Source organism: Schistocerca nitens, chromosome 2, assembly GCF_023898315.1.
Source record: "Schistocerca nitens isolate TAMUIC-IGC-003100 chromosome 2, iqSchNite1.1, whole genome shotgun sequence".
Taxonomy (NCBI): Eukaryota; Metazoa; Arthropoda; class Insecta; order Orthoptera; family Acrididae; genus Schistocerca; species Schistocerca nitens.
The window spans coordinates 872,032,062-872,059,238 of NC_064615.1; the positions used below are offsets into that span (position 1 = coordinate 872,032,062).

Below are 27,177 nucleotides of genomic sequence, written 5' to 3' on the forward strand. Positions count from 1 at the left end.
AGAAATGTACCGCATTTTCAAAACTACTTCTACTATCGTAATCATCATTTAAAGTCGTTAAGATAGTACCTGCAGATTTTATTTATGAATTTCTACGTTACATTCACAATTGCCGAGTGATAGGAACCTTCGACCATTCGATTCGTGTGTGTATTCATATTGTATACTGTAGTCTCAGCAGTATTTGGCTTGTAAAGCGGCAACTACGTATCCCAGCCCCTAGACAACAAAACCAGCCAAAACTTTTAATGCTTCAACTCTGAGTCAGACCGAAAGGTAGCACACAAAACTGATGACCCCTGCCAAAGATAAAAGCCGTATACGTTATAAATTCTCGTGTTAGTTTAACCTGCCAGTATGAACTTTTCAAATCAGTACTCGTAATGTATTTGACGCAGTGGAATTTTTGTAACTGCTCATCAAGGTTTCCAGGTCTTGTGCATAGAGGTACAAATATTTTACTTATGGCTTTTGCGTCTAACACAAGATTAATACTTCCATTGGGCTTGGTTACCGGTAACAATTTACTACAGTTTGGTGATATAGATGGTTCGGTTATGTTCCAGTCTAGCATTTGCTTGCTCTCACCTGTCACTACTGCTCGCTTCAACTGGGGGGATCATATATGTGTTGTGGCATCAAAATGGTTTCAAATGGCTCTGAGCACCATGGGACTTAACTTCTGAGGTCATCAGTCCCCTAGAACTTAGAACTACTTAAACTTAACCTAAGGACAGCACACACATCCATGCCCAAGGCAGGATTCGAACCTGAGACCGTAGCAGCAGCGCGGTTCCGGACTGAAGCGCCTAGAACCGCTCGGCCACAACGGCCGACCAAAATACATCATGGGGGCGAACTTCAATAGGTTTTAATAAAATTTGGTTTTCGTGTAGATACCTGTAAATGGTGTAATAGTAGATCATATAACTTACCTTGTTGTTCTTTTGTAATTACTGTAGAGTCAATCACTTTGTTGCCTACGAGTTCCTTTAAGTCTGAGATTTCGTCTTTTGTTACAGGGTGGCTAACGTTATGACTGTCATAGAGTGTTCCATAGCTCTGGCAGTATTTGACATGATTTAACTTTTGTCTGTACAGAATTACGTCAATCTTGTCGCTATTGTGCACCAAGAAGTATTTTCCTACGGAGAAATCAATTATTGCTTCTTTCTCTCCCAGAAAATCTACACCTATCGGACAGTCAGTAACTAAATGATCAGTTACTAGGAACAGGCATTCCATAGCTCTATCTAACTGTCACATACAGCGTATATTGCTGCTCCCATAACTATAACAGTTATGTTTGGTAGACTGCCCACGATAGCTTGTGTCCGGCCCGTATCACTTCATTCTTTGGGTACGACGTGTCATGTTTTCTTCTGTTAATTCCTCATGAAGAACCATGTTTGCGTTATACCATAACAAAAATGTAGGATCTATCATTATGGTTCTTCTAACTAACTCGTGACAAAGTGTTGTCCCCAGTATGATTCCGGTTAAAACTTATTCTGTGTCATATTGTGCCCTTCTAATGTTGTTTATTTGTTACTAGCATAGATTGATAACACTTTCCGCTGCAGCTCTGAATGTAACGTGGCGTATCGTTTGATTGTTGTTTTACTTATCCATTACCTGTAACACGGCCAAGTTGCAGTAATGCAAGTGAGAGTCCGGTTGATACCATCTATAATTTCTTTCTTTTCTTACAGTCATGATTTAGATTTCATACGACTGCAGAATCATTTGATTTAGATTTGATACAACTGCGGAATCATTTAGTAATAAAATTCTTTGCACAGCGTTTCTGATCTGAATAATTAATTGTTTGTGTTTAATGTTGTGGAACATGAAACTTGTGAAAATTTCATTACTGTTCCCAGATTACATGATAGGTGGTAGAACAGTGGCTTGTTGTGACTTTTGTCATGCGTGTTACCAAGCTGGTTGGTCATGTGTCACGTTACCGTAGCACAAAATCATTGTGAAAGTGAAAGCAAGCACTGCTTCCAGATCGTAGAGAGGGTTGTGACAAAATTAATTTTTGTACAGCTTGTTACTGTCGTGGCTGGTTTCAAAATAGTCTTTCTTGTTTGGTAAAACATCTCTGAAATTTGGATAGCGTACACGCAGAATAACACGGTCAGTAGATACGCAGTCGGCCGGGCTCGCGTGGGGGCAGCAGTAGTGGCGGGGTTTGCGGGCAGGCACCGTAAGCGTCGGCCACACTTGTAAGGTGACGTTTCAAAAACTCCCACTGTCAGCTCTGTTTTGTTTAATATCTTACAAGAATTCCGTATCTAATAAGAATTCTGCTGAGAATACGACAAAAACAGTGATTTATTTTCGCCTGGCTTGTTAACTTAACAGAGAAGCGCCATGAGTGGCGAATGTTGAGTAAAACCTACATTCCTCTTGTTGCCATGTCAAAATTTGCTTCTTCTGTCAAAACAGAGGAGTTTACATAGTGCCACATCACGAACATGACATGAAAATACAATTGCGAGAAAATTCTGAAGCAAATTTTTCGAGTTTATTACATGAGGAAAAGTTAAATTCAATAGTTTATGAAAAAGCGAATCCTCATTACAAAAATAAAAGTGTAAGTCTTCACTGATGTTGTTCCAAACCCACAGAATTTCTCGCTTCACCAGCTATCGACAGCCCTTAAAATTACAGTCGTTCATCGAAAAAGTCTGTAGTTAGTGGGATAACACGATAGACGATGAAGCCGGCCGCGGTGGTCTAGTGGTTCTAGGCGCGCAGTCCGGAACCGCGGGACTGCTACGGTCGCAGGTTCGGATCCTGCCTCGGGCATGGATGTGTGTGATGTCCTTAGGTTGGTTAGGTTTAAGTAGTTCTAAGTTCTAGGGGACTTATGACCACAGATGTTGAGTTCCATAGCGCTCAGAGCCATAGACGATGAAATTTACATAATAACCATCTGGAAAAATACTCTCCTCTCCGTATGCTATCATTTGCCACAATCTCGTTTCGATGTCTCAGTTTATGAAATATAAGGAATGTTGTGAATATTTCATTATGGCTTTATCGCTGACGCGGGCAATCGTACATGAGTGAGCTACATCAGATCCATGTTCTCGAAACTGGAGACGCAACTCTAAAGAAAAATTCAGCACGTCAGCTAAATTTAATACACAGCAACATATTATCAATGTACACCAAACGCAAAATCTTAGCGATCCCTATCTTTCATTACAAACTTTTTCGAATTTCATGAAGTATTCCAATAACTATAACCAGTAACTAAATTATGGGCACGTCAGCAAGAAGCTGACATATAAAGCTATAAGTAACGCAAAAATGAATTTTTTTTAACCGAATAGTTTCTGTAAAATCGACCGAGAAAGATAGCAGGGTGTGTGCCTGGATTCTATCATCGCCGACCGGCCGAAAGCCGGCAAACAATGTCGGCCTTCCCTTCCGGAGTGTGAGTCATGGTGAGATTGCATGACCATTTTGCTGCCTTCTTGTAGACAATTCTTGAGCAAACACTCATAACAGCCTCATAGTATATTTAGTCCCCCATGAAGCTGATTTTCAACAATCTGTTACAGTCTGAAAACAATAGTACCAGTCGTAAATATAAAACTTGACGGATAAATGATTTTACTATTCACCGTTCAGCCTTAGTAGGGCACAGCCACAGAAAACTTAGACCACCTGCCCACTGATATAATTTAATGGATAATGAAATTAATTTTTAAACACAAACTGAAATTATATATCCTTCACAATTTCTTCTTCTTGACCTGAGAATCTCTGAATGTGTACTGGCATGAATTTGTGTGTGGGGGAGGCCTGTTTAAGAGGGAAAGAGAGAACATAGCTGAGGATTTTCCGTGAAGTCGGTAGATGAAATTTTGCTTTCGAATTTCTGAACGCTTCATGCTCAGCCCTGCCAAGCGGCGTCCACAAAGGACGTGTCGCTGAGCGCCGCGCAGCCGGCATGGACTGCAAACCGCGCCGCTCTGCCCACGCAACACCGAACAAGTTCGGCTGTGTCGGTACATCAAAGGAAACGGCTCGTTCGTACGCGTTCCTTTTGGCCCGGTTTCTCGCCACCGGTCTACAAAGAGACAGTAGTGTATAGACAGTGTATGTGTGAATTAATTTGCATTCTATCTCAAAACGGGTTTCGAGAGAAACCATCAGAAAATAGAAATCTTGATGGATTTGTGCCGAGAACAAACGGAATTGTGGAAATGGAGCCATAATGAAGACCACGTAAAAAACGGAAAAAATATGATACAGAAACGCACTCCTGAGTTATAATCCTGTTCAGGACAATTCTGAACCAGCGGCCCACCAATCATCTCTTAATCCTTCAGTTTTATAGTCTGCAAGTCAGATAGTACAGTTGCCCCTACAAAGACAACATTATCTGCTTCCACATCGGCACTGTGGTTCTTAAAAGGGAATTTGTTAATAATTTTACCTCCTAAGTTGTAATGGTAATAAAGGAAATTTCAGTTCAGTGTATCATGAAGAGCTCTGCACACTTGAGGTACCATCGTCGAAATGATTTGCTTGGGTACTTTGAAGAAATACATCAAGCTTATAAAGGAATTCATAAAACGAGTTTAATTGTCATTCTCTTTTTAGAGTGTTCTGCATCTGTATAATTAGTGCATATGACTGTTCCAATCATGTATGTCTGCAAAAATGTATCTAGGTGAGACGGCAAGATTCTAAAACTCCTATTTTTTATATTGCACACTTGCAAGAAGTGACACAAGTCGAAAAATGGCAATTTTTAGTTTGTGTCATTAAAAACTACGTATGAAGTGCCCCAACGTGTACGCAAAACGACCATCTTTATCCCGCAAATCGTCCACTTGATGGCAACTGTGTCAGTTTTATAGTACGCCACTTCATGGTTCGCCACGGCAACGTTGCTACCGTCAAGTGTGCATGCGTTATTCAAGAAGAGCGGCACATTTGAAGTTGTCACACTTTTCGTGTATAATCTAAATGGAATGCATTTATTATTACAATGTCTGTGTTATTGCAATATCTGTGTCTTACATTATATTGCCCTTCAGATATGCATGCATGTCTGTAAAAACACACTGTTTTGACGATTACATCTGTTGCAAATGGTACGAAATCTCGTAATATTGACAAAATCTAGACACAGTATAAACACAGACATCCTAATAATCAAAGATACGGATTCCTCGATGGGGTAAAATGACGATAATAAATAAATCTTTGTTCTACCTGTGCGGGAATGACAAGTGGGAGCATAAATGATATGTACAACGTGACATATAAGTACTCAAAGTGCAGAAGAGTGACCCAGGCATTCCTTTTGTGAAAACACGTAGGAGCAAAAAGAATAAGCGCAACAATACCAAGCGCAAACAACTAAACATCTCTGCAATGCAGTGCGTTGCAGCGTTCGAGAAAAAATGGAAATTTCTGCTATAAAGAAAGCTCATGTTGATCCCTTTTCTACGCGAATTTATTCCTACACTTTACAGGCCCACTTCTGATTCTATGTTTTCGTAAACTGCGTTTCTTACAATGTACCTCATTTATGTTTCTTATTAAATTATATTAATTTTCATAAATAATAATTTTGCGTTTTGTACTTTTCTAATGTAACAATTTCTACCCGTTTTTCGTTCTTTATTATAACGTAAGTACTAATTTTGCCTATGTAGGTTCCAATGTCAGTGAGTGAAAAAATATATTACTTAGAGTTCGAAAGAGGCAAACATGTAATATGAGAAATTATATCAAAAAAGTTAATGATTTTACTTGTGTGTGGAGCCACAATCATATAAACTTTTTGAAAGATATAACCACCATTTGACTCTACAACAGGTATTATTCCACAATCTAGATTTCGGCCTTAGGCCATTATCAGGTGTTACAAGTAATACAAGACTTCAGTAGAACACAAGTCATCGTCAAAATATGTATCTTAAGTTATATAAACCAATTTCGTTCAAAGTAAGAGCGAGAACGCTTGTCTACATCTACATCTACATCTACATCCATACTCCGCAAGCCACCTGACGGTGTGTGGCGGAGGGCTAATTTACTGGCAATTAGCATGCCTTCTTCACTTGATATGTTTGTGAAATAAAATGACTATTTTATTCCGCAACCATATCAAGAGAAGGAGATGCTAGTTGCCAGTAAATTAGCCTATTATACAAATGTTCTCGCATTTATTTTTGACAATATTGGTTTATATAACCGAAGACACATATTTTGACGAAGAGTTGTGTTCTATTCAAGTCTAATGATTTTTAATATTCGCCGAGAACAGAACTACACTTCCATATTCATGCTGTATAGAATACAATGTGATTTACTGTGAAAATTAGCCACTTACTTGAAATGTAAAGAATATTTATATTATATACCATTGCAGCATGTGTTCATAGAATTCTTTAAGTCCTTTCCTCTAGTATTGCATTTTTGAGTTGTGTCACTGCTCTTGCCGGGGTGCGATATGGATGACCTAATTTTATAAACTACACACAAAATTTATTACACACCAGAGAATTAATGATTACACATGGCATATGAGAGTTCTGTAATCTAACCACACAGCTAGTCTGATATTTTGTGCGCTCGTATTTTGAATCATGAGGTAACGCATAGTAGTCTGCAGTGGGGCTTTTGTGTAACGGTTCGTATCAAATTTTGAAGATTAAAATTTTAGTGCAGATTTTGTGAGGATTTCCAAGCCCTCATAATTTTGATCAGCATATGCCTGTCAAAAGCGCATTTACGATATTCTTTATCCTCATGCTTAACGTTATCAGTGCCGGAGATGAAAGTTTCGTGTTGGCTGCTCAGATAACCAGAAATGTTTCATGTCGCTCTTCCTTTTTTTTTTATATTTCTGTTTACACCCGTATTCAGAGATACTGTAAAGGACTTATGATCAGTGATCGCCTGTTCTACAGTGAGTCGAAAAGTTCGGGCCTGTTGGTGACCAGAGGATCTAATATGTTATTTTCACGAGTTGAGTCTATTTGACTGCTAATTGTAAGTTTAACAAAACGTATACAGCAAACAAGTCGCGCATTAGAGATACATGAGAGGTTGCTAACTTTTTGCAGAGAAAATAAGAGCTCGCGGACGATGCCTACAAAACAAACATTTCTGGAAAGAATAGTAGGAATATATTTAAAAAGTGCGTGCATACTTTATTTTACAGTATTTTTATATTTGTGTATAATCTTTTATTATTTTGGCAAAGATTCTACCAATTTTACATTCGTAAAGAACTCTCTACAGTTAAAATTTCAGTTGTGCTTTTAGCAATTGAAATCTTGGCAGAGTCCTTTGAGGTCCTCTCCTTGTTTGTGTGACCAAATGATATTAAAAATATTGAGTCCTAAATTAAATTCATATTTACGTAATTTTAATTTGCACCAAATAAAATAAAAAACATTGTATTACGAAATTAACTTACGGCTTACCTGTAGTTTTTGCTTGCTGAGAACAGTCGGTATTGCCACTATGAGCCACACTAAATTCGCATTTGCAAACAGAACAGAAGATTTTTAAACCATTACCTTTCACAGGGTGAGTCCAGTAAAACGTTTCTTCTCAACATGAACGATAAGCGCATATGTTTTCATTTTTTTTCTTTGAGGATGACTTCACGCTATCTTCGCCGCTACTCGTATCAGAACAAGAAATCACAAACTTCGAATCCGACAAGAACACTTCTCACGTCCTCTATCTTGATGTAATGTCGTCCTTCCTCCAAGGGGTGGGGTGGGGGGTGGGGGGGCGCCTTCCTTTGTTCTGAGGTAGGGTTGCGACCACAATAATATGAAACTGAGAGTGTGTCTTAAATGAACGCAAGCCCTCTTGCCCAAAAATATGTCGTATTAAGGGGCTCCGGAACGCCCTATACTTGCAATATTAAAATAACGCTTATAAATTACATCTTTCCTCACAAAGTATTTGAGGTAGGAAGTTGAACTTTTTACAGATTATTTATTGGAATATGGGCTACAACTTAACACAGGGATTTTACAAAATTTTAGTTCAGTTATTAAAGATGATTTTTTTTCAATTGTAATGAAAATTCACATTTTTTTGCAATTTTTTATTTATATATTCAAAAATATACAGTGTTTTGGAAAAAGGCTGTGTTAAATTATGCAGAAGGTACTGTGTAACATTTGTAAGTAGGATGTTTAGGTTTTTTATTGGTAACGCCACCTCTGTATGAAAATCACTGGCTGTGCTGTGTGCAGTCTGTGGCTGCTTTGCATTGTTGTAATACTCGCCATTGTAGTGTTAGGCAGCTGGCTGTGAACAGCGCGTAGCGTTGCGCAGTTGGAGGTGAGCCGCCAGCAGTGGTGGATGTGGGGAGAGAGATGGCGGAGTTTTGAAATTTGTCATGAACTGCTCTATATATATATGTATATGATGATATCAAGGTAAATACATTGTTTGTTCTCTATTAATATCTTTCATTTGCTAACTATCCCTATCAGTAGTTAGTGCCTTCCATAGTTTGAATCTTTTATTTAGCTGGCAGTAGTGGCGCTTGCTGTATTGCGGTAGTGGGAGTAACCAAGATTTTTGTGAGGTAAGTGATTTGTGAAAAGTACAGGTTAATGTTAGTCAGGGCCATTCTTTTGTAGAGATTATTGAAAGTCAGATTGCGTTGCGCTAAAAATATTGTGCGTCAGTTTAAGCACAGTCAGGTAAAATTTTTCTAAAGGGGACGTTTCACATTTACTGAAAGTTTGAAACAAATATGTTTGGAAGATCCTTACAAAACATGTAATTAGTAAGAGAAAATAAAAGTTTTGGGAATCGAGCGACAAAGATTGGATTAACTTTTTAGTGCATTCCAGGTCCATAGGATGGATTATCTTCATCCTCTGCAAACTCCTCCTCCAGCTTCCTCTTGTTCCTCCTCCTGTTTACTCTAGCTTGTATTTCTAGACTCTTCACAGCCCTGTCTGCAGCCCGAAGGCGTTTCTTGTCTAAAGCAAGCATCGCTCATACCATGTTAGAACCTATTTTCATTCCCATATTTCTAAATACCTTGCACCTTACAATGTTGCCATCATTGAAAGTCGCAACAGCATCATACACACCAAAGTGAAGTGTTTCTATTCCAACAAATACAGTCTTGGGGATTCTCGACCATATAACACTATTTACACTTTCATTGGGGTTTTGAGTTTTTCCATGAATACACTTTTTCAACAGTTCAGGTGCTGCTAAGTCTCTGAAAATAGGTTTTATCACCTCCATTATTGCATGAGGCAGACTATGCTTATGAGTGTACACTTCACCAGTTAGCAATCCTTCGTTATATTTACACCTACTGTCTTCTTCTTTGGGACACAAGCTATGTTGGGGATTTTCATCGTCTTTATTGTTTACAGTAATAACACATACCTTTGGCTTTCCAACATTTCTCCTTTTCTTAAAAGCCTTCAGAGGATTTCTAATAACTTTACTTTTACTCATTATTATACTTCAACAAAACAGAGACTCAAGAAACAGAATTAATTACGAATATTTTCGAGATAACGATAGAGTAAATAAACATGAAACAATCGACAATCACACCAGCGATATATATTGAACCTTCACAGGTTAGCCACAACACATACTTTATCTCACATCACTAAAGTGTACCTGATGAACACGGACGTTAATAATAACACCATTTGACGGTAGTTTAACAGCGCCACAGTGGGTCACGCCCATGTAGAACACATTTCAAAAAAAATTTAAAAATAGTTGTAGTCTTCGGAATTGAATAAATTATGTATCTATTAAAAGGTAATAGTCTGCAGATTCAGAAAACGCAAAAAAGTAAAAATTGAACTTTTCATGTTTTTGAGCCTTTCCGGAGCCCCTTAACTGCTTGCTAGTTGTCATGACACCTTGTGGACCCCGGAGGTAGAAACACCCCCTCTTCTCTCCCACGCTCCAGTTACGCTCACGAAGGGTCAGCCAGTATTATAAGGCGATAGCCCGTAAAATACAAACAGGAGACGCTATGCAATGATGAGAGTCATTTCAATATTTTCTCCAAAGTAAAAGCTTTAAATGCGTACATTTTAGGTTATGCTTTACCGTGACTGTTATTGGCATTAAATGAAACCAGTTTACTGTTACCAGTCACTGTTCAGAAATATGTTTAATCTCTTTTCGTATTCTGACTGTTGGATCATTATGCATTTCTGTTATGTTGTTGGTTTGGAAGAAGTCTAAAGTTTTTTATATGTATGTTGCTGTGTTTATTACAACAATTGTATTACCTTTGTCAACTCTTACAATTATTGAATTATTCATGTTTAATTTATTTTAATGGTACATGTAAGTGCTTTTTCTCCTTTCTTGTATGCTAGGAATGGTTTTGCAATTCCCTTCTCAATAATTTCGTTAATTTTATGGCAGGTTGCTGTTCTGTCATTTTGCTTCTTTAAGGCGATGGTTAAATCTGAGTGACAGTAGTGACGAGCTTCTCTTGGTTCTTTTGGTCCAGTGGAGCTTCAACATTGTGTTTTAAACATTTACAGAGTAGTGCCTCTTCTTCTGCAGTGAATACTATATTGGTGTTGTGGTGGATAGTAACAGTAAACTTGTTGTTTCAAAGGAAAAGCAGTGAACAGAGCTTAATTTAAGCGCTCTCTGGCCGACCGACAAAAATTCATCAGTTGAGACAGGACATAGTTGGCAGCCATGGTACTAAGCAACGAAACAGAGCAACTGAGTCGCAGCAGACTAAGTTAAATTGAATAATATATACATTCAGGCATATAGTGACAAACCATTGCTCTGAAAACAAAGGCAAGCATTACTGTCCTTAACCAAAGTTTCATTGTTACACAATTCATTACTCCACTCATCGTGTTCTACAGATACCACCAGGAAAGGTATCCTTCAGAGATATGTAACCAGTCAAGGTATTCGTTAGCAAACGATAAGCAAATTGCAGGAGGTATTGTGTTAGCAACAGCCTGTATTCTACCTACTGGCTAACAATATTTTCCCATCAATCAATCTAATCACGTAGCTTGCACATGGGAGGTTAATGGGGTACGTTTTTAATTTATTGTAGGGATTTCCAATTTCTAGCTTCATGATGGATGGGAGTTTCTGAATAACTTTACACCTCAACCCTGGACAAGGATTCAGCAAACAGCATATTTTAAGAAAAAAAGGTTTATGTCTGTTCAGCAGCCATTGTATCATCTAAACCAGGGATCCCCAAACTATTTTGGACAAGTGACCCCTTTTCCAAAATGAACTGTTACCTCAGACCCCCATGGCCAAATTACCTACTTTTAAGATTAACCCCCTTATTCATAATGGTCCGTTTTTCATCTTGTACGAACTTGAGACTTTACATTACTACAGCAATGCTATTTCCTACAAAAATATTAATTATTCTTAGTACACGTAACACAACATAAACAATACAGTACTTACCTCTCTTGAAAGTTTTAAATAAGAACTTGTGTTAATTTAATAGGGGCCGATTCTTAGACCTCGTCGCCACCCAAAATCAGTTTTCGTTTATGTTGACCCCTAGGAATCCGATATTGACCCCAAGGGGTCGATACCGACCACTTTGGGAATCCCTGATCTAAACGGAGATCGGGAAAAACTTGTTTCGAATTTGGAAAGCAATGCTGACACTCCCCTTTAATGTCTTAAAAATAGCGCGTTAGTCTTTTGTTATTGTAACTTTAGATGAACAGCAGCAGATCATAATTTTAAAAATGTGTGATAATCAAAATGCTGTACGTTGAAACATCAAGTACCGTAATGTCAATTAACATGTACTTAAATAGAATCATCATTAACATTCTCGTTACTAGTCAATCCGACAACGTGTCTAATTAAGAAGTTGGCTGGATTAATGTGTGCCAAGAGCGCGGGGGCTACCCTCGAATCACTGAGTTAAAACTCTAAAGTGACGTCTCTGGGAGCCACAGGTGCAAAGCTGACATCGTCAGAGGAGCTGGGTCGCGACTGAGGCTGCTCTAAGGCATGAGCAACGCTGTCCGTAAAAGAATACATGCGGATGTAGAACAAATGAAGGATTTCGTAATCGATTTTCTTATTGAATTCAGAATTAACCACTTTAATCGTGCGGGTCTAGTATCAGCACCGGTGCTTGCCAGAGTGAAGTGTTACCGCCGACTGCAAGAGTTTTGTACGGAAAGAGCGTTGCTGTAGCGGGTGACGCACACTTCACATGACTCACGATGTATCAAAGACGAAAAGAGCTGTCTACAGACTTGCACGATCGTCTGGTTCACAACACGCGAGGCGAACATGACGTTCAGAACGATAACATTCACTTCACCTAGAGAGAATTGGAGTTACGCTTTTTCTTTACTGCGGAGTAAGTCAACCACGAAGTTACATCTTTTATAAATGTGTAAAGTTCTACTTTCTCGTGGACTGGTCTGTGGATAAGGGAGAAGTTAAAAGTTTGGCAAGATTTAACTCCGAAACTTACTGAACAAGTTGTACTAACCATTTTTCATAATACGCCTTCATCAACCCAGAAAGTGAGACGACTTACTGTTTTACAAGCAAATAAAAACCTGAAACTAGCCAGCATTGAATCCAGTAATATATATATATATATATATATATATATATATATATATATATATATATATATATATATATATATATATTCAACAGTGTTCGTCAAGGTACCTGAACAAAATACGCTTATTTTTAGAAACTCAAAACTAGTTTCAGGAATTGGCCTGTAATTGGAAAAGGTGGGGAGCCATCCCAGCAGACGAATTAAAGTAGAAGCTCTTTTATCTTGTGTCCAATGAATAAATGCTGTTTCAAAAAACCAACACACTGAGGATCTCTCGAAAACGCGTTGCTATTGGTGAAATTTATTGTGATAAAATGTCGAAAAGCATTAGTATTGGTGGTTAAAGATGTACTTTAATTGTGACTTCTGTTTGGAAAAGAAGTGTAATAAAAAAACAAGTAAATTGTCTTTTATACGCTTTACAGTTGGCTGAGACTAAGTTATCTTTTAATTATGAAGCAAATGTGTTAGTTTTTCGGTGCTTTTTATTCTTAATGGTAGTTCGCTTTACCATATGTGAATATTTATTCGCATTTGCATGTTTCATGATTAATCTGTAAATTGACAACGACAATTCAGAAATGAGAAAGAGAGAGAGAGAGAGAGAGAGAGAGAGGCGGGGCTCACTTTGCATACAACTTAGATTATTACAGAAGAAACATACTTCTTTTAGCTTACTAACGACGTCCCAGAACAGTGAAGGTGTAAAAAAAGGCGAACCACCTTCATAGCTAACGTACAGTTTGAAACTAAACGCTTACAATCACTACACCACAATGCATGCCTTTGTACTGCAAATCACACCTAATAAAGGCTTTCACAGCCGATATGTCGTTATTCGATGTTCAAGCATAACAAATCGCACTGAGAATGAAGCGCTTTTTACAAATTTTTATGTGCGATTGCTTGAGACGGCATGTTTTCAAAATGCGCAAGTTACGATATGAAATTACGGAATCCAATATGGTGTTTCCCAAGCACCCAGCATGAATGTTAACGAAAGCCGATAGCAGTTCCTGCGGTCATCGATCAGTGCGTGAAACGTCAAAATGGTCATGTTTGCACAAAGTCTTGTGAACTGTAGGTTAACCTGTTGTGGCTGGGTGCATCCCAGCCAGCGGTCCTCACCTGGAGACCGTTCAAGCTTAGTAAATCCGCCGGTAGCTGGGCTGTCTCTCTGCAGAAGCTGCACTTTCCGTAGTTGAAGCTCACTGCACCTGCCGACGACCACTGTCAGTAGGCCATTGTGTTTACGTAGGAGAGGAACACTAAGGTACATAAGCAACCAACATCCCGCACTGACGCGCAACCCGAGTACGGTACATTGCCAGAAAGAAAGCATCAGGATCATATTTTCTGTCTACCTGCTGCTCGCGTTAACCAAAATGCAATTGGTATTTTAGATCGAACCTTTTTCACTGATGAAGTCTGGTTTCATTAGCTCACAAAATTCACGAATTTGGTCATCAGAAAATCCACATGCCTTAAGAGAAACGCCATTGCACGCAGAGAAAATCGGAGTGTGAGTTGCCATAGCGCGAGCAGAAATTATAGGACCGATCTTTTTCGATTCTACCATCACTTCCGATGCCTATTGTTCCATGTAATTTACCCATTTATTGCCCTTCTGAATGAAAATGTAATCTCATTCATTTTCTAACAAGACAACGCTACTGCTCATACGGTACACCAGTCCCTACGACTTTTATATCAAATCTTTGGAGACCGAGTAATTAAAAAAGGTACTTAACCCCCACGCTCACTGGATCGGTCTCCGCCCAAATATTTCCTTCGCGGTGTGGTTAAAACATTTGAGAAAAGAAGAAACAGATGAGACAAGAAAGAGGTAAACATTTGCAGCAGCTTCTGTGATATTGCTGAGTACAGTGTATTTAATTGTATTTAATGTAAGTAATTCATTTCATTGTTTTACCTTTAATAATGTAGAATCGCGTCTCCCAACATTACTGCAGCCACTGGCAGTGAATCCCTGCCCCTATCTTATACAGCGACATGAATGTGATGCCAACCTTACGCGCATCGCAATGCGAAACACGCGGAGCTTGCCGTTGCGGAGTGACTTATGGAAGCAGTGTAGATAACGTTCTAGTAATGAAGCCCAAAGCAAGAAAATAACTGTTTACCCAGTAACAATTGCTCTTACAGCACGGAAAATCGTCATTGGAAATCAGATAGAATAATTAAAGACCCAGGAACAAATGTTTTGGTAGTGGTTTGCAGGAGATGATCTAGGACGAAATCTATAATGAACCAAATGCTGAAATAAAATTTGTTCTATTCCATCATATATTCATATCATTATTTGAAAATAGTTTTCCACATAACCAGATCAGAAAGGACAGCAAACTGCCACGTAAAAAACCATGGCTCACTAGAGAGACTAAAGTATCTTGTAAAAGGGAAAAGGGAAAGTATCTGGTGGCCAGAACAAGTAAAGATCTTGCAGCAGTTGCACACTACTCAAAATTACTTAGAAAAGTTGTTAAAAACTCAAGGAACATGCACTTTACGTCATAATTCAGAAATTCCGACAGCAAACTTAGACAATATGGAAAGTGGTGAAATGAGAGACAGGACAATTGGCTACAGAACAAGCTAACATCTCTATTAAATTAAATGGAAGGCTTATAAACAATGTGTCACATGTTGCAGATACGTTTAGTAATCATTTCTCAAATATTTTACACTACAAAGTATAGGGACAAAAGTTTAAGAAAAAAATCACAGCAGTATGTAGAAAAAGCAACTCTCATAAAATTCCATCATAACAATGTATGACCAGCTTCTCCTTCTGAAATTAAGAAAATTATATATTCTCGCAAAAAAAAGGTTCATCTGGATTTGATGGTGTTTCCAACAGAGTAACAAAAGCTTGTTCCTGTATAATAAGCCCTACCTTAACTGAAATATGCAATACAGCATTAACTCAAGGCATTTTCTCCAGAGAGATTGAAATATGGTGTTGTTCAACCCCTCTATAAGAAAGGTGATAGGAAAGATGTAATTAACTATCAACCCGTTTCACTACTGACATCATTTCCCAAAATTTTTGAGAGGGTGGTGTATTCTAGAATAGTATCCCAACTGAGCAACAATAATATCCTGAGTAAATCGCTGTTTGGAGCTAAGAGGAGTTGGCAGTTGATATTTTCTGCGACCTATCCAAGGCATGTTATTGTATAAATCACAGAATTCTCTTAGATAAACTGAGGACTTACAGAGTCGATGATATAGCCAACCAATGGATGATGCAATATCAAATCAAAAACTGCAGGAAATTGTACTTAGTAATTTAGCCAAAGTAATCAGGGAAGGTTCTTCTGACTGAAGAGAAATCACATATGGAGTTCCTTAGGATACAAACATAGGTCCACAATTGTTCGTCAAACATGTAAACAATCTTCCACATAGTATACGACAAGCAGAATTAGTTCTTTTTTCAGATAACATTAATATTGCAATCAAACCAAGCATGCATACAGCAACAGAAAAAACTGTAAATGATTTTCTTTAAGGTATCGCTGCCTGGTTTTCTGCGAATTGTCTCACTCTCAATTTTGAGGTGTCCATATCAACGAGAATTTAAATTGGAGAAGGCGCATTTTGAAACTCTTACAGCAACTTAGTTCAGCCACATAAGCTCTTAGTGTCATAGGAAATCTTGAGAGGAGATAAATCAGTAATTTACATATTTTCATTTAATAGTGTCAAATAGAATAATGTTTTGGGAAACTCATCTTTAGGAAAGCGAGCATACGTTGCTAAAAACCATGTTGTAATAGTAATATGTGATGCTCACCCAAGATCATCTTGTAGACATCTATTTAAGAAGTTGGTAATTTCCACTAACACGTCACAGTATATCTTTTTCCTTACGAAACTATTGTAGATAATCCACTGCAGTTCAAAAGGAACAATAATGGATATAATTACAATATGAGAAGAGATAAGTGAAATACATTACTCCACATTCAGGGTGTTTTTAGCACAGAAAGGGGTGCTCAATACTGCAACTGAAATGTTTGATTATTTGCCCAGTGATGCAAAATATCTGAAACACACTGAAGGTTTCTCCTTGACAATTCCTTCTATTCTGTAAATGAATTTCTATTATTTTTATGTGTAAATGGTGGTGGGTAGGAATTACCAGCTCACATTTGTATATTAAAAAAAACACATGAATGTTCAGCTTGGAGCCATATTTACAAATTAATTTCTGATATGGATGTGATATTACTTCTTCCACCTCACTACAATTTATTGTGCAAGTGATCTGTGGAACATGAAACTAACTAAACCTCCCCTATTTTCTGTTGAAGTGTCCTATATCTGTATGAGATGTCATAGGACCAAATCAAATAATTGAATTATATTCAGGGGCAATATAGGTGATGTAAATAATGTTTGTATTCAGCAAAACCAAATAGTGATAGTATTGTTTCAATTTGTTAACTATGTCTCTTTAGAGACCTTACATTTCCTACACTCACTTTCGAATACATTACCTGTATGATGATATGATTCAGATGAGCTGCAATTTACAGAATCACAATGGAAGATACTGTTGATTTCCATGTAAACTGTATGCCTTTGTCAAAATTTGGGGTGAGTTCCAAATCGTGTGATCAGGTATTCAACATTATTGGCTGCATAACAAGTAGCAGTGAACAGGATTTTATAGGTACGTATATTGATAACTATAAATCTTTTTTTCTAAATGTGAAATAACAATAGGAGTTAAACACCAGTGAGTTAATACACTTGAGGGTACAGTTATTCAACTTTTTCCAAGATAGTGTATTTTCTCCTAATTTAACTATGTTAAATTTAGTTTGTGTAAAAGAAGAAGAGAAAGAGAGAGGGAGAGAGGCAAAGAGAAAGAGAGAGAGAAATTTTAGTAGTCTATACTGGGAGCTACCAGAAGTAGACAATGTTCACACACTACATCAAACCACATTTTCATAATTCTTCCATATACAGATGGATAATAAAACCAAGTTATAATGAACAAACATAGTTGGCTACTCAAAAGGTTTTAAGCCCACCATGCTCTGTGCCACCCCATGCTATATTCACCTACAGATTAATTTTAACTAATTGTCCTCATTGTCTGATGGTTTCTAGAAACTGGTATCACAATCATGAAAGAGTAATAATAAAAAATTATAGGCATTTACTGGCAAAAAACCTCTTATTTGACACATTGACTGCGGTGTGGCCACAGCCGTCACAGCAGAATGGTATGTCTGATGTCATGTGAATTTGGCAGCCTCAGTAGAGCCTTATGCTTAATGCCATGTGCCTGACCTGTCAATGGAACATCCATCACTAAGCATGCAGCAGTCAGAATGTTATAGCTATACATAAATAAAAAATGAGAAATATTGAGGTATGCTTTGATTATGTTCCCATTTGTATCCATTATGTCACTTTTTCCATTTTCACTTTTAATCATTACTGCTGTTACTTGTGCCTCAGTAATAATTCCAAATGAGACAGTTATGGGCATTGTACCTATTTTAATGTTACCAGTAGCTGTTTATTTAAACTGTACAAGTTTTATATGTGTGAGTACATTAATTGGATGTTCTCAGTTGGTTTCATGTTTTATTATAAAAGTACTTTAGGTGGTGCAAATACAACAAAAGCTGCTAGAAAGTTGTGAGTAGATTTCATAAACACAAGTAAAGCTTAGACCTATACAGTTTACAAATATGCATAGACTAAATACAAATTATTTTTTTCTATCCTGTAACTCAAGTTACCATACATTTTAGACCAAATTTTTTCTGTCATAAAGACCATTACTTTTTATTAGCTGTAGAAATGCCCGAAATCTTCATTGAGTTATTATAAAATGAGAATCGTAAGATCCAAATAGTTCACAAATATCAACTGCAGTATATATTTTAGCAGCATCCCATATAGTTATTTCAATAAAGGGAATAATTTTCTGTTATTTTAAAATACATCTTAATAACGAAACTTTGTTCATTATAAAATGTCATCTTGAACACGTTTCTCACAGTTAACAAATTGTATAGCTGATGTGCTGTTCTGGCCTTGTGTGGTTTGAAAAGAAATATTTAACACACTTATCATGGTATCTTCACATTCTTCTAACTGTAAGCTGAGAGAGAACATAAAATACATATGGAAATAACAGACAAAATTGTGATTACAAAAACACTAAAACATACTTTGACAGTGTGCAAAATAACAGAAAATGAATATCAATTCACATAATTTGAACTACTTCTGTCAGAATACTCAGTGATATAAATGAATAATAAACAAGTATTCTTCTCCATTACAAATCACAAAACAATTCACAAAGTTCTTCATATCCATTTCTTGAAGCTATTTCTGTCATGGTTTCTTTGTTTTCATTCTTGCAGTTTTTTATGGCAAAAAATTCTGCGTATTTTATCACTTTTAAGTCGTTTAACTCTTTTATCACTGTGTTATCGTTCCCGCTTATTCTAATGAACATACATTCAATCAATTTTAGAGTCTCTGCAACTTCTTTTTTTCCTCCTTCTTCGGCGAAATGTAGTGGCGTTTTTTTACCTGTTTTGGTTCTTGCATTGTATACTGCACCATTTTGCAATAAGGCGCACAGTATTTCATGATGCCCAAATTTTGCTGCGTAATGTAGTGGAGTAACGCCATTACTGTTGCTCAAATTAATATCAGCCCCATTTTTAAGCAAAACATTAACAACGGCCAAATGTCCTTTCCAAGATGCATGGATAAGCGGTGTTCCATACTTCACACTGCTACTGTTGACTGGTGCCCCTTCCTGAATACATTTTTCAATTTCTGCACACTTAGATTTTTTCAGAGCTTGAAATAGCGCTTCAGTAGCACGCAATAAGGCATTTATATTCTCGTTCCTTTTCATCGCAGCAGTCTCTGAGACGGTCATGTTTCCTAAGGAGGGGGCAGTCTTCACATCATAATGTGCACCATTTTCTAACAGCCATCTTGCAGCGTCGGGCTCATCACACTGTACAGTAACATGGAGAGCTGTTTCATTATGGAGTCCCCTTGCATTTATATCTGCTCCGTTTTCGATGAGAGCTCTCATGGTATTCAGTTTAGAGTCCTGCATCTGTGCACTCGATAGTCCCGACTCTTTGAGAAGGACTTGGATGGGACCCTGATGAGCTGCAAAGTGAAGTGGCGTCCATTTTCTGTGATCAACTGCATTGACTTTGGCTCCTTTTACCAAAAGGTATTTAACGACTTCGACGTTACAGTAGTCTGCTGCGAAATGCAATGGTGTAGTTAGCTCGTGAGTCTTCACATCAACTTCTGCACCCCTAGCGATAAGAATTTTTATGGTATCCAGATGGCCCTCGTAGGCGGCGCTGTGCAGTGGGGTCCACATTCGGTTATTAGTGACATTAACGTCAGCTTTGCTTTCGATCAGGATGTTTACTACAGCAGTGAAATTGTTACGTGCAGCAAGGTGTAAGGGTGTTGTTGCAGTCCTATCCCTCGTATTCACGCTAGCACCTTTCGCAATCAAAAGTGTGGCGATTTCTGTTGAGTTTTCGCTCTGTGCCGCACTAAGCAATGGCGTCCATCCGTCGTTATCTCTCACATTCACATCTGCCCCACTGTTTATCAAAAACTGACTTACTGCGGTGTGTCCATTTTGTATCGCCAAGTGCAATGCAGTGGAGCCTTCTCCATTCTTTGCGTTAATCGCGGCCTTATTCTGGATCAGCAGCTTTGTTATGTTGATATTTCCCTTTTTTGCTGCGAAATGTAGTGGTGTCGAACGCTCCGAATTTCTGGCATTTACAACAGCACCGCTTTGCACAAGAAATTCGGCTACGTCTTCGAAATTCTGCGTCACTGCGACAATTAGTGGAGTGTCTTTCCTGACGTTGTCCCCGGCATTCACGTCTGCATTCGCAGAAAGCAGTGCCTTCACTACGGGCAAATGGCCGTGGTGTGCTGCGAGGTGTAACGGATATACTCTGGAACTACTCTTGGCATTCACGTTAGCGCCTGCAGTAATCAAAGTTTGCGCTATGTTCGGGTCAGCATTTCTGGCCGCTGAATGTAACGGCGTCAGACCCCGCTCCAGTAGCCCCACTGGAGAAGGGGCAGATGCCTCTGCATTTACATCACAGCCCTTTTCGAGAAGCGCTTTAATAATTTCCAAATGGCCTTGCTCCGCAGCAATGTGGAGCGGTCGTACCTTGAAACAGTCGGCAGCATCGGCGTCTGCTCCTTCCGCCAGCATTCGCAAGACAGCTTGCAAGTCGCCGAAAGCTACTGCTACGTGGAGTTGCTCTGTCTTGTTGTCGCTCGCGAACATTGTTCACAGAATATGTCGCGGAGACTAACACGGAGAAACACCGCACTGTCACACAAGCGCACTACCCCCTGGACAACACTCCACACTGTCGCACCTCAAACTGACGTTCTCCCCACACAAGCACTCATATAAAAGATGTACGCCATACAGGTTCACCAACATTTGAGACCCTAAACCATCTTAGGAATACAGAAGCAAGAAAAACTTCCTTACAGAAGTAGCCAAGCTGCTACTACCGCAAAATAACACTGAAAAGCCACACAAATATTAATACTATACTTCTACACTGGTAACATACATTCCCGTATCAGTGCTGGTCAAATACATTGAGATATAATAAGGGAAGATGGCGCTATAGCCCTAGTCTGTTCCACACATATGTTCGGTGCCATTCTGTTTGGTTCGGTTTGGTCACAGCCGACAAGTGTGAAACGATGGTTCGGTTTCTATTCAGTGTCTAACAGGAACAGTAGAGCACCGAATACTCCCTCGACACGAACAAGTTTCATCATGTTTCTATAAGGGACAAGCAGACAGCAATCGAGGCGTTCACACACGCACGGTTCAGTTTCTGCTTCAACCTGTCAGCCAGTAGATCTCTTTAAAAATTATCTCTTATTATCAGTTTTTGGTCACTTTTTTCTAATAAAGTGAGCATTTTACCAGATATTGACGTGGCTCAGCTGATTTCTGTTGTGCAATCAATCCAGTGCTGTGGGGCAAAACTTGTGAAAGATATAAGGATTAACTTAAGACACAGGAAGAAATTTTCAACGACTTTGATGAATCTGGCATCACTTAGTTCTGAATAACCGATTTTTGTCGAATAAGAGCCCTATTACCTAGTAAAACTGGTAAACTTATCGCGACTTTGACGAAATGTAAAAGGTTGTGCTTTGAAAATTAAAAAAAAATAAACAATGACATTTATTTAAATACGTATCAAATTATAATACAGTAAACGGTTGATTACATTCCGTTACAAATTTATCTTACAGTAGAAGACGGTCCTTTAGCTCCACCTGTAATTCATCAAATGATTTCGTTGACATCCTGCAGTAACAAAAAAAATTATTCATGATCTCGTAGCTATGGGAAAATCACGTAGAATGCTCCAAATTCCTTCTGTAAAGCGATGAGAGGGTGTCCCAAAGAATTCTGGTATTCCTCCTTTGGTTTTTATGTATTCTTCTATAGAGAAACAAAATGGCAACAACTTGACTTCTCTCCGTGATCACTACTGTGCCGGTATACGGGAGAAAACACAAAACCTAATATGAACCGTTTGTGAACCTTGTATGTGTGCGTTGCAACGGAAAACGAAGCGAACGGAGTGCAACTGCATACGGGTGAAACAGGTCTTATGCTGTACGCTTCTTTGAAGCTGGTACCGCCATGTTAGTTTGTTTAAAACGGCAGCAGACGATCACTTCTTGTTCTTAATTTCTGTCGTGTACTCGCAACGGTTATTTTAAACAGTAAATGATACAGTGCTTTTGTGAGTAACTCAGAATCAGGAAACCATTTTTTTGTCTTAAGTGCCTATTTGATCCAATAATACTACACATATCGCCTCATTAATGATACTTTCCATTTGTTATAGGCCTACGTTTCTAAACACCAAGAAGAGAAATATTTGATATGAAAAGGTTGCTTTCATAATACAGCATTTTTCTTAATATGGACTGACGAAACTGATATTCAGTCAATGTTGTCTACCCAAAAATGATGAGAACATACTCGTATTGCGCCATGTTTGGTTGGTTTCTAGTCTTTCCTTTACACATCGTTCACAAGAGTGATTTTCCAGAAGTCTAAATTCAAATGACAGAAATTGAACCACTACAGTAACCAGAGCAACAAAAAGCCATGTGCGGAATAAAAAAAATCTCTCTTGAATCCGCTTACGAATGAAATGTGATTCCTTCACTCTTTAGATTATAAACAGGACGACTAGCACACCTACAAATTTTGCAAACTCCCATTTTTTATCAAAACACTTCCACAGGAAGCTAATATTTGGGCATACTAATATGACGACCGTCGGCTTCAAGTTTGTGACGTCATGGCAACTCCCTTTATTATAACTTCATGGTCAAATAGGAACGGCACTGTGGACAAGTAGATTCGTTTAAAAAAAATGTGTACATGGTGAATCCCTTTAGTGATATCAACAGGTACATCCAACTGAAGTAAAGTAATTCGTGCGATTAACAATTGTATACAAGTTTATTCTCGGTAAATGTACAGGATTCAGTGATACTACAAATCCGTAAGCAAAAGGTGACGTCCGATCTTTTTCGAATATGTGCCCGCAATCTACCGGTAGCCGTCGCCTCTTGTCTGCTGGCAAACGCCTCGCGCTTTCCCCAACAGATGGCGATTGTGCTTCTTACGGCTGCGGTCGCAGTGGAACAGGAATCTGTCTGTTGTTTCCGCCGACGAGCGACATCGGCCGAAGATGGCCGATCTTTTCAAATCAGTGCGCCATTATATCTACGTCTTCATTCTTCATCTACACTATGGAAACCTCCCTGAAGTGCGTGGCAGAGGGTACATGCATTGTACTCGTTCCAATCACGTATGGAGCGCGGGAAGAGAGATGGTTTGAATGCCTCTGTGTGCGTTGTAATAATTATGCTAATCTTGTCTTCACGATATCTATGTGAGCAATATAGGTGTTGTAGTATATTTGTACAACCACCATTTAAAGCCTTTTTTTGAAACTTTGTTAGTAGACTTTCTTGGGGCAGTTACGTCTATCTTCCAGAGTTTCCAGTTCAGTTTCTTCAAAATCTCTGCGACGCTTTCCCACGGGAAACCTGTGACCATTCGTGCCGCTCTTCTCTGTATACGTTGAATACCCCTGTTAGTCCTATTTGGTATAGGTCTCATACATTTTAGCAATATTCTAGAACGGCTTGCACGAGTGATATGTAAGCAACATCCGTTGTAGATTGACTGCACTTCCTCAGTATTATACCAATAAACGGAGTTCTACCACCTGCTTTACCAACTACTGAGCCTGTGTGATCTTTCCATTTCATATCTCTACAAAGTGTTTCGTCCAGGTATTTCTACGAGTTGGTCACTTCCAACAGTTGCTCTTTGATATTATAGTCATAGGATACTACAGTTTTACGTTTTGTGAAGTGAGCAATTTTACATTTCTGAACATTTAAAGCAAGTTGCCGATCTTTGCGCCACTTTGAAATCTTATCAAAATCTGACTGAATATTTATACATTTTATTTCAGACAGTACTTCATTAAAAATATCTACATCACCTGCAACAAGTCGGAGGTTATCATTAATATTGTCCGCAAGGTCACTAATATATAACATGAGCAGCAAGGTTCCCAGCACACTTCCCTGGAGCATACACAAAGTTACATCCATATGTGACATTGACTCCCAACACAAGATAACATGCTGCGTTCATCCTACCAAAAAGTGCTAGTTAAAAATTCAGTTGATGCCTCATATGACCGTATTTTTACCAATAACCGTAGGTGTGGTATTGAGTTAAATGCTTTTCGGAAATCAAGGTAAACTGCAAGTACCTGACAGCCTTGCTCCAAAGCTTTTAGTATGTCTTGTAAGAAAAGTGCGAGTTGAGTTCACATAGTGGATGTTTTCCAACATAGTTCTTGGGGGATTGGGGCACACCTGAAGTTACTTCTACATCTGCCAGTAACTCTCCATTTCAGACAACATGCTGCATACCCCCTATCAAAATGTTCTTAATCGAAATTTCACTTGGTATGCCATATGATCGTACTTTTGACAATAAGGGTAGGTGTGGTACTGAGTCAAATGTTTTTCTGAAATCAAGAAATATTGCATTACCTGACTGCCATGATTCAAAGCTTTCAGTATGTCATGTAAGAAAAGTGCGCTGAGTATCACATGGCCGGCCACTGTGACCGAGTGGTTCTAGGCGCTTCAGTCTGGAACCGCGCGACCTCTACGGTCGCAGGTTCGAATCCTGCCTAGGGGTATGGATGTGTGTGGTGTCCTTAGGTTAGTTAGTTTTAAGTAGTTCTAAGTTCTAGGGCACTGATGACCTTAGATGTTAAGTCCCATAGTGCTCACAGCCATTTTTTGAGTTTCACATGATGGATGTTTTCAGAATCCGTGCTGGTTGGCATGGAGGGGTACATTTTGTTCAATAAGCTCAAAATATGTTCTAAGATACTGGACGGTAGTTTCGTGGATCACTTCTGCTATCCTTCTTGTGGAGGGTGGTGACTTGTGCTTCCTTCCAACTACAGGGCACAGTTTTTTCTTCGAGGGACCTACGATAGATTGTAGTTAAAAGAGGGGCTAACTCAGCCGAAAATTCATTATGGAATCTGATAGGGATTCCATCGGGCCCTGGAGCTTCGTTCAGTTTTAATGATTTCAACTACTTCTCAACACCACTGACACTAACACTGATTTCACTCATCTTTTCAGTCGTACGAGGATTAAATTGGGGCAATGCTGCTGGTGCTCACTTTGCAAAGGAATATTTGAAAACAGAATTAAGCGATTCAGCTTCTGCTTTGCTACCTTCAATTTCAGTTCCCGTCTCATTTGCTAGGGACTGGACACTGACTTTGGTGCCACTAACAGCCTTTACTATTTGGCTTTTGTGAAAGATCAGTTGACACCATGCTACTACGGCAATCACCGAAGACTGCTCGCATTGCTCTCTTGAAAGCCAAACGCGTATCATCCAGTATCTATGGTCCTAAGCTTTTTTTGCACCTATTATGCAGTATTCTCTGTTTCTTTGGAAGTTTCTTTACAGTGAATGAATAGCAAAGAGTGTTCCTCGCATTATGAATTATTCTACAGGTACATATCTAACAAGGGCATTGTCAATTATTCTTTTAAACTTGAGCCATAATTCCTCTACATGCTCCAGCCCTGTGCTGAATGTTTCAATTTCCTCATTGAGATATGGCACTACTCTTTTTTATCTAGTTTACTGAACATGTAATATCTCTCTGGTTGATTAGCTGTCCTTTGTACTTTGGTAATCAATGTTGCCACAACCGCATCATGGTCACCGACACCAGTTTAGATATGGACATCCTCAAAGAAATCAGTTCTTTTTGTCTCATTGGATCCAATACATTTCCATCTTGATTGGGGTTCCGAAATATTTGTGCTAGATAGTTTTCAGCTAAAGCATTTAGTATCGTTTCACAGGATGTCTTACCACACCCACCACTACCACCATGCCCACCACCAGACTACGTGCACGGTCACGCTGTAGCCGACCTCATCATCCAAATGTACAGACTTTGGACGACAATCGGTGAAATTCAGATCAGTTTGTTTTCTTCGTTCAAATCAACCAATGTTCTCACACACAGAATATGGACTGTTACAACCTGCTAAATTTAGTCCAAACCAGGGTGAGCTTGGGGCAAATTCATAACCAGGATATGATTTGAAATCTAGTGGATGAAATCACAGGTTTGTGGTACACTGCAAGTAGGCAAAATCTTTATTGGAAATTTTAGGCGTAAATTATAACTTCAAAAAGTAATTTGTTCAAGTGAGAAGAGTGGCGTACTTCTGTTTATTGTCACTGTAATGGATCTTTTTTGGGTTGTGTTGGAGTGGATATAAGCTGCTTACAGATTATTTGGGTTTTATACCAGTATGGTGCTGATTCTGTTATATGAACTGGTTTGCAAATGTGGTGTTTGTTTTTTTCTCTTTTCTGTATTTTACATTATAGTGTGAAAAGTCATGGGATAGTGATATACATATATACAAGGGTCGTTCAATAAGTAATGGGCCACATTTTTTTTCTCAGAACGTATTTATTGTTAAGAGTCAGAATTTGGTGACAACATATATCAGCGTGTCTTGTCCATGTCCTATTTTTCTGCGTAGTCTCCATCAAGTTCTATGGCCGTACGCCAACGTTATGGAAGAGCATCTATTCCCTGCTGGTAAAAGCTCTTGTCCTGTAGGCATAGCCATGTTTTCACAGCCATGTTTTCACAGCATGACTGACACAATCGTCACACTCAAAGTGTGCTCGGTCTCAAAATGCTCCAAAAATTGAAATGAAATAGCACTTCTTTGAATCTTATGGTCAATTGTGAGCATTCGCAGAATCCATCGTGAGCACCTCTTTGAATATCGGAGAGTCTCGATCCACGCAGACGCATTTCCAATGCTGACCGACAACTGTAGAGCCAACTGTCGAGTTG

At 38.7% G+C, this 27,177-nt stretch overlaps 1 protein-coding gene across 1 annotated transcript in view; it reads right to left on the bottom strand.

Annotated features, from left to right (window-relative positions):
- Positions 1–20,960, bottom strand: part of LOC126235403 (putative ankyrin repeat protein RF_0381) — a 156,878-nt gene extending 135,918 nt beyond the window's left edge. Inside the window, exon 1 of the mRNA XM_049944124.1 lies at positions 20,717–20,960. Within this exon, the coding sequence (XP_049800081.1) occupies positions 20,717–20,960 (244 nt within the window). The remainder of the gene's footprint in view (positions 1–20,716) is intronic.
- Positions 20,961–27,177: the final 6,217 nt, after the last annotated feature.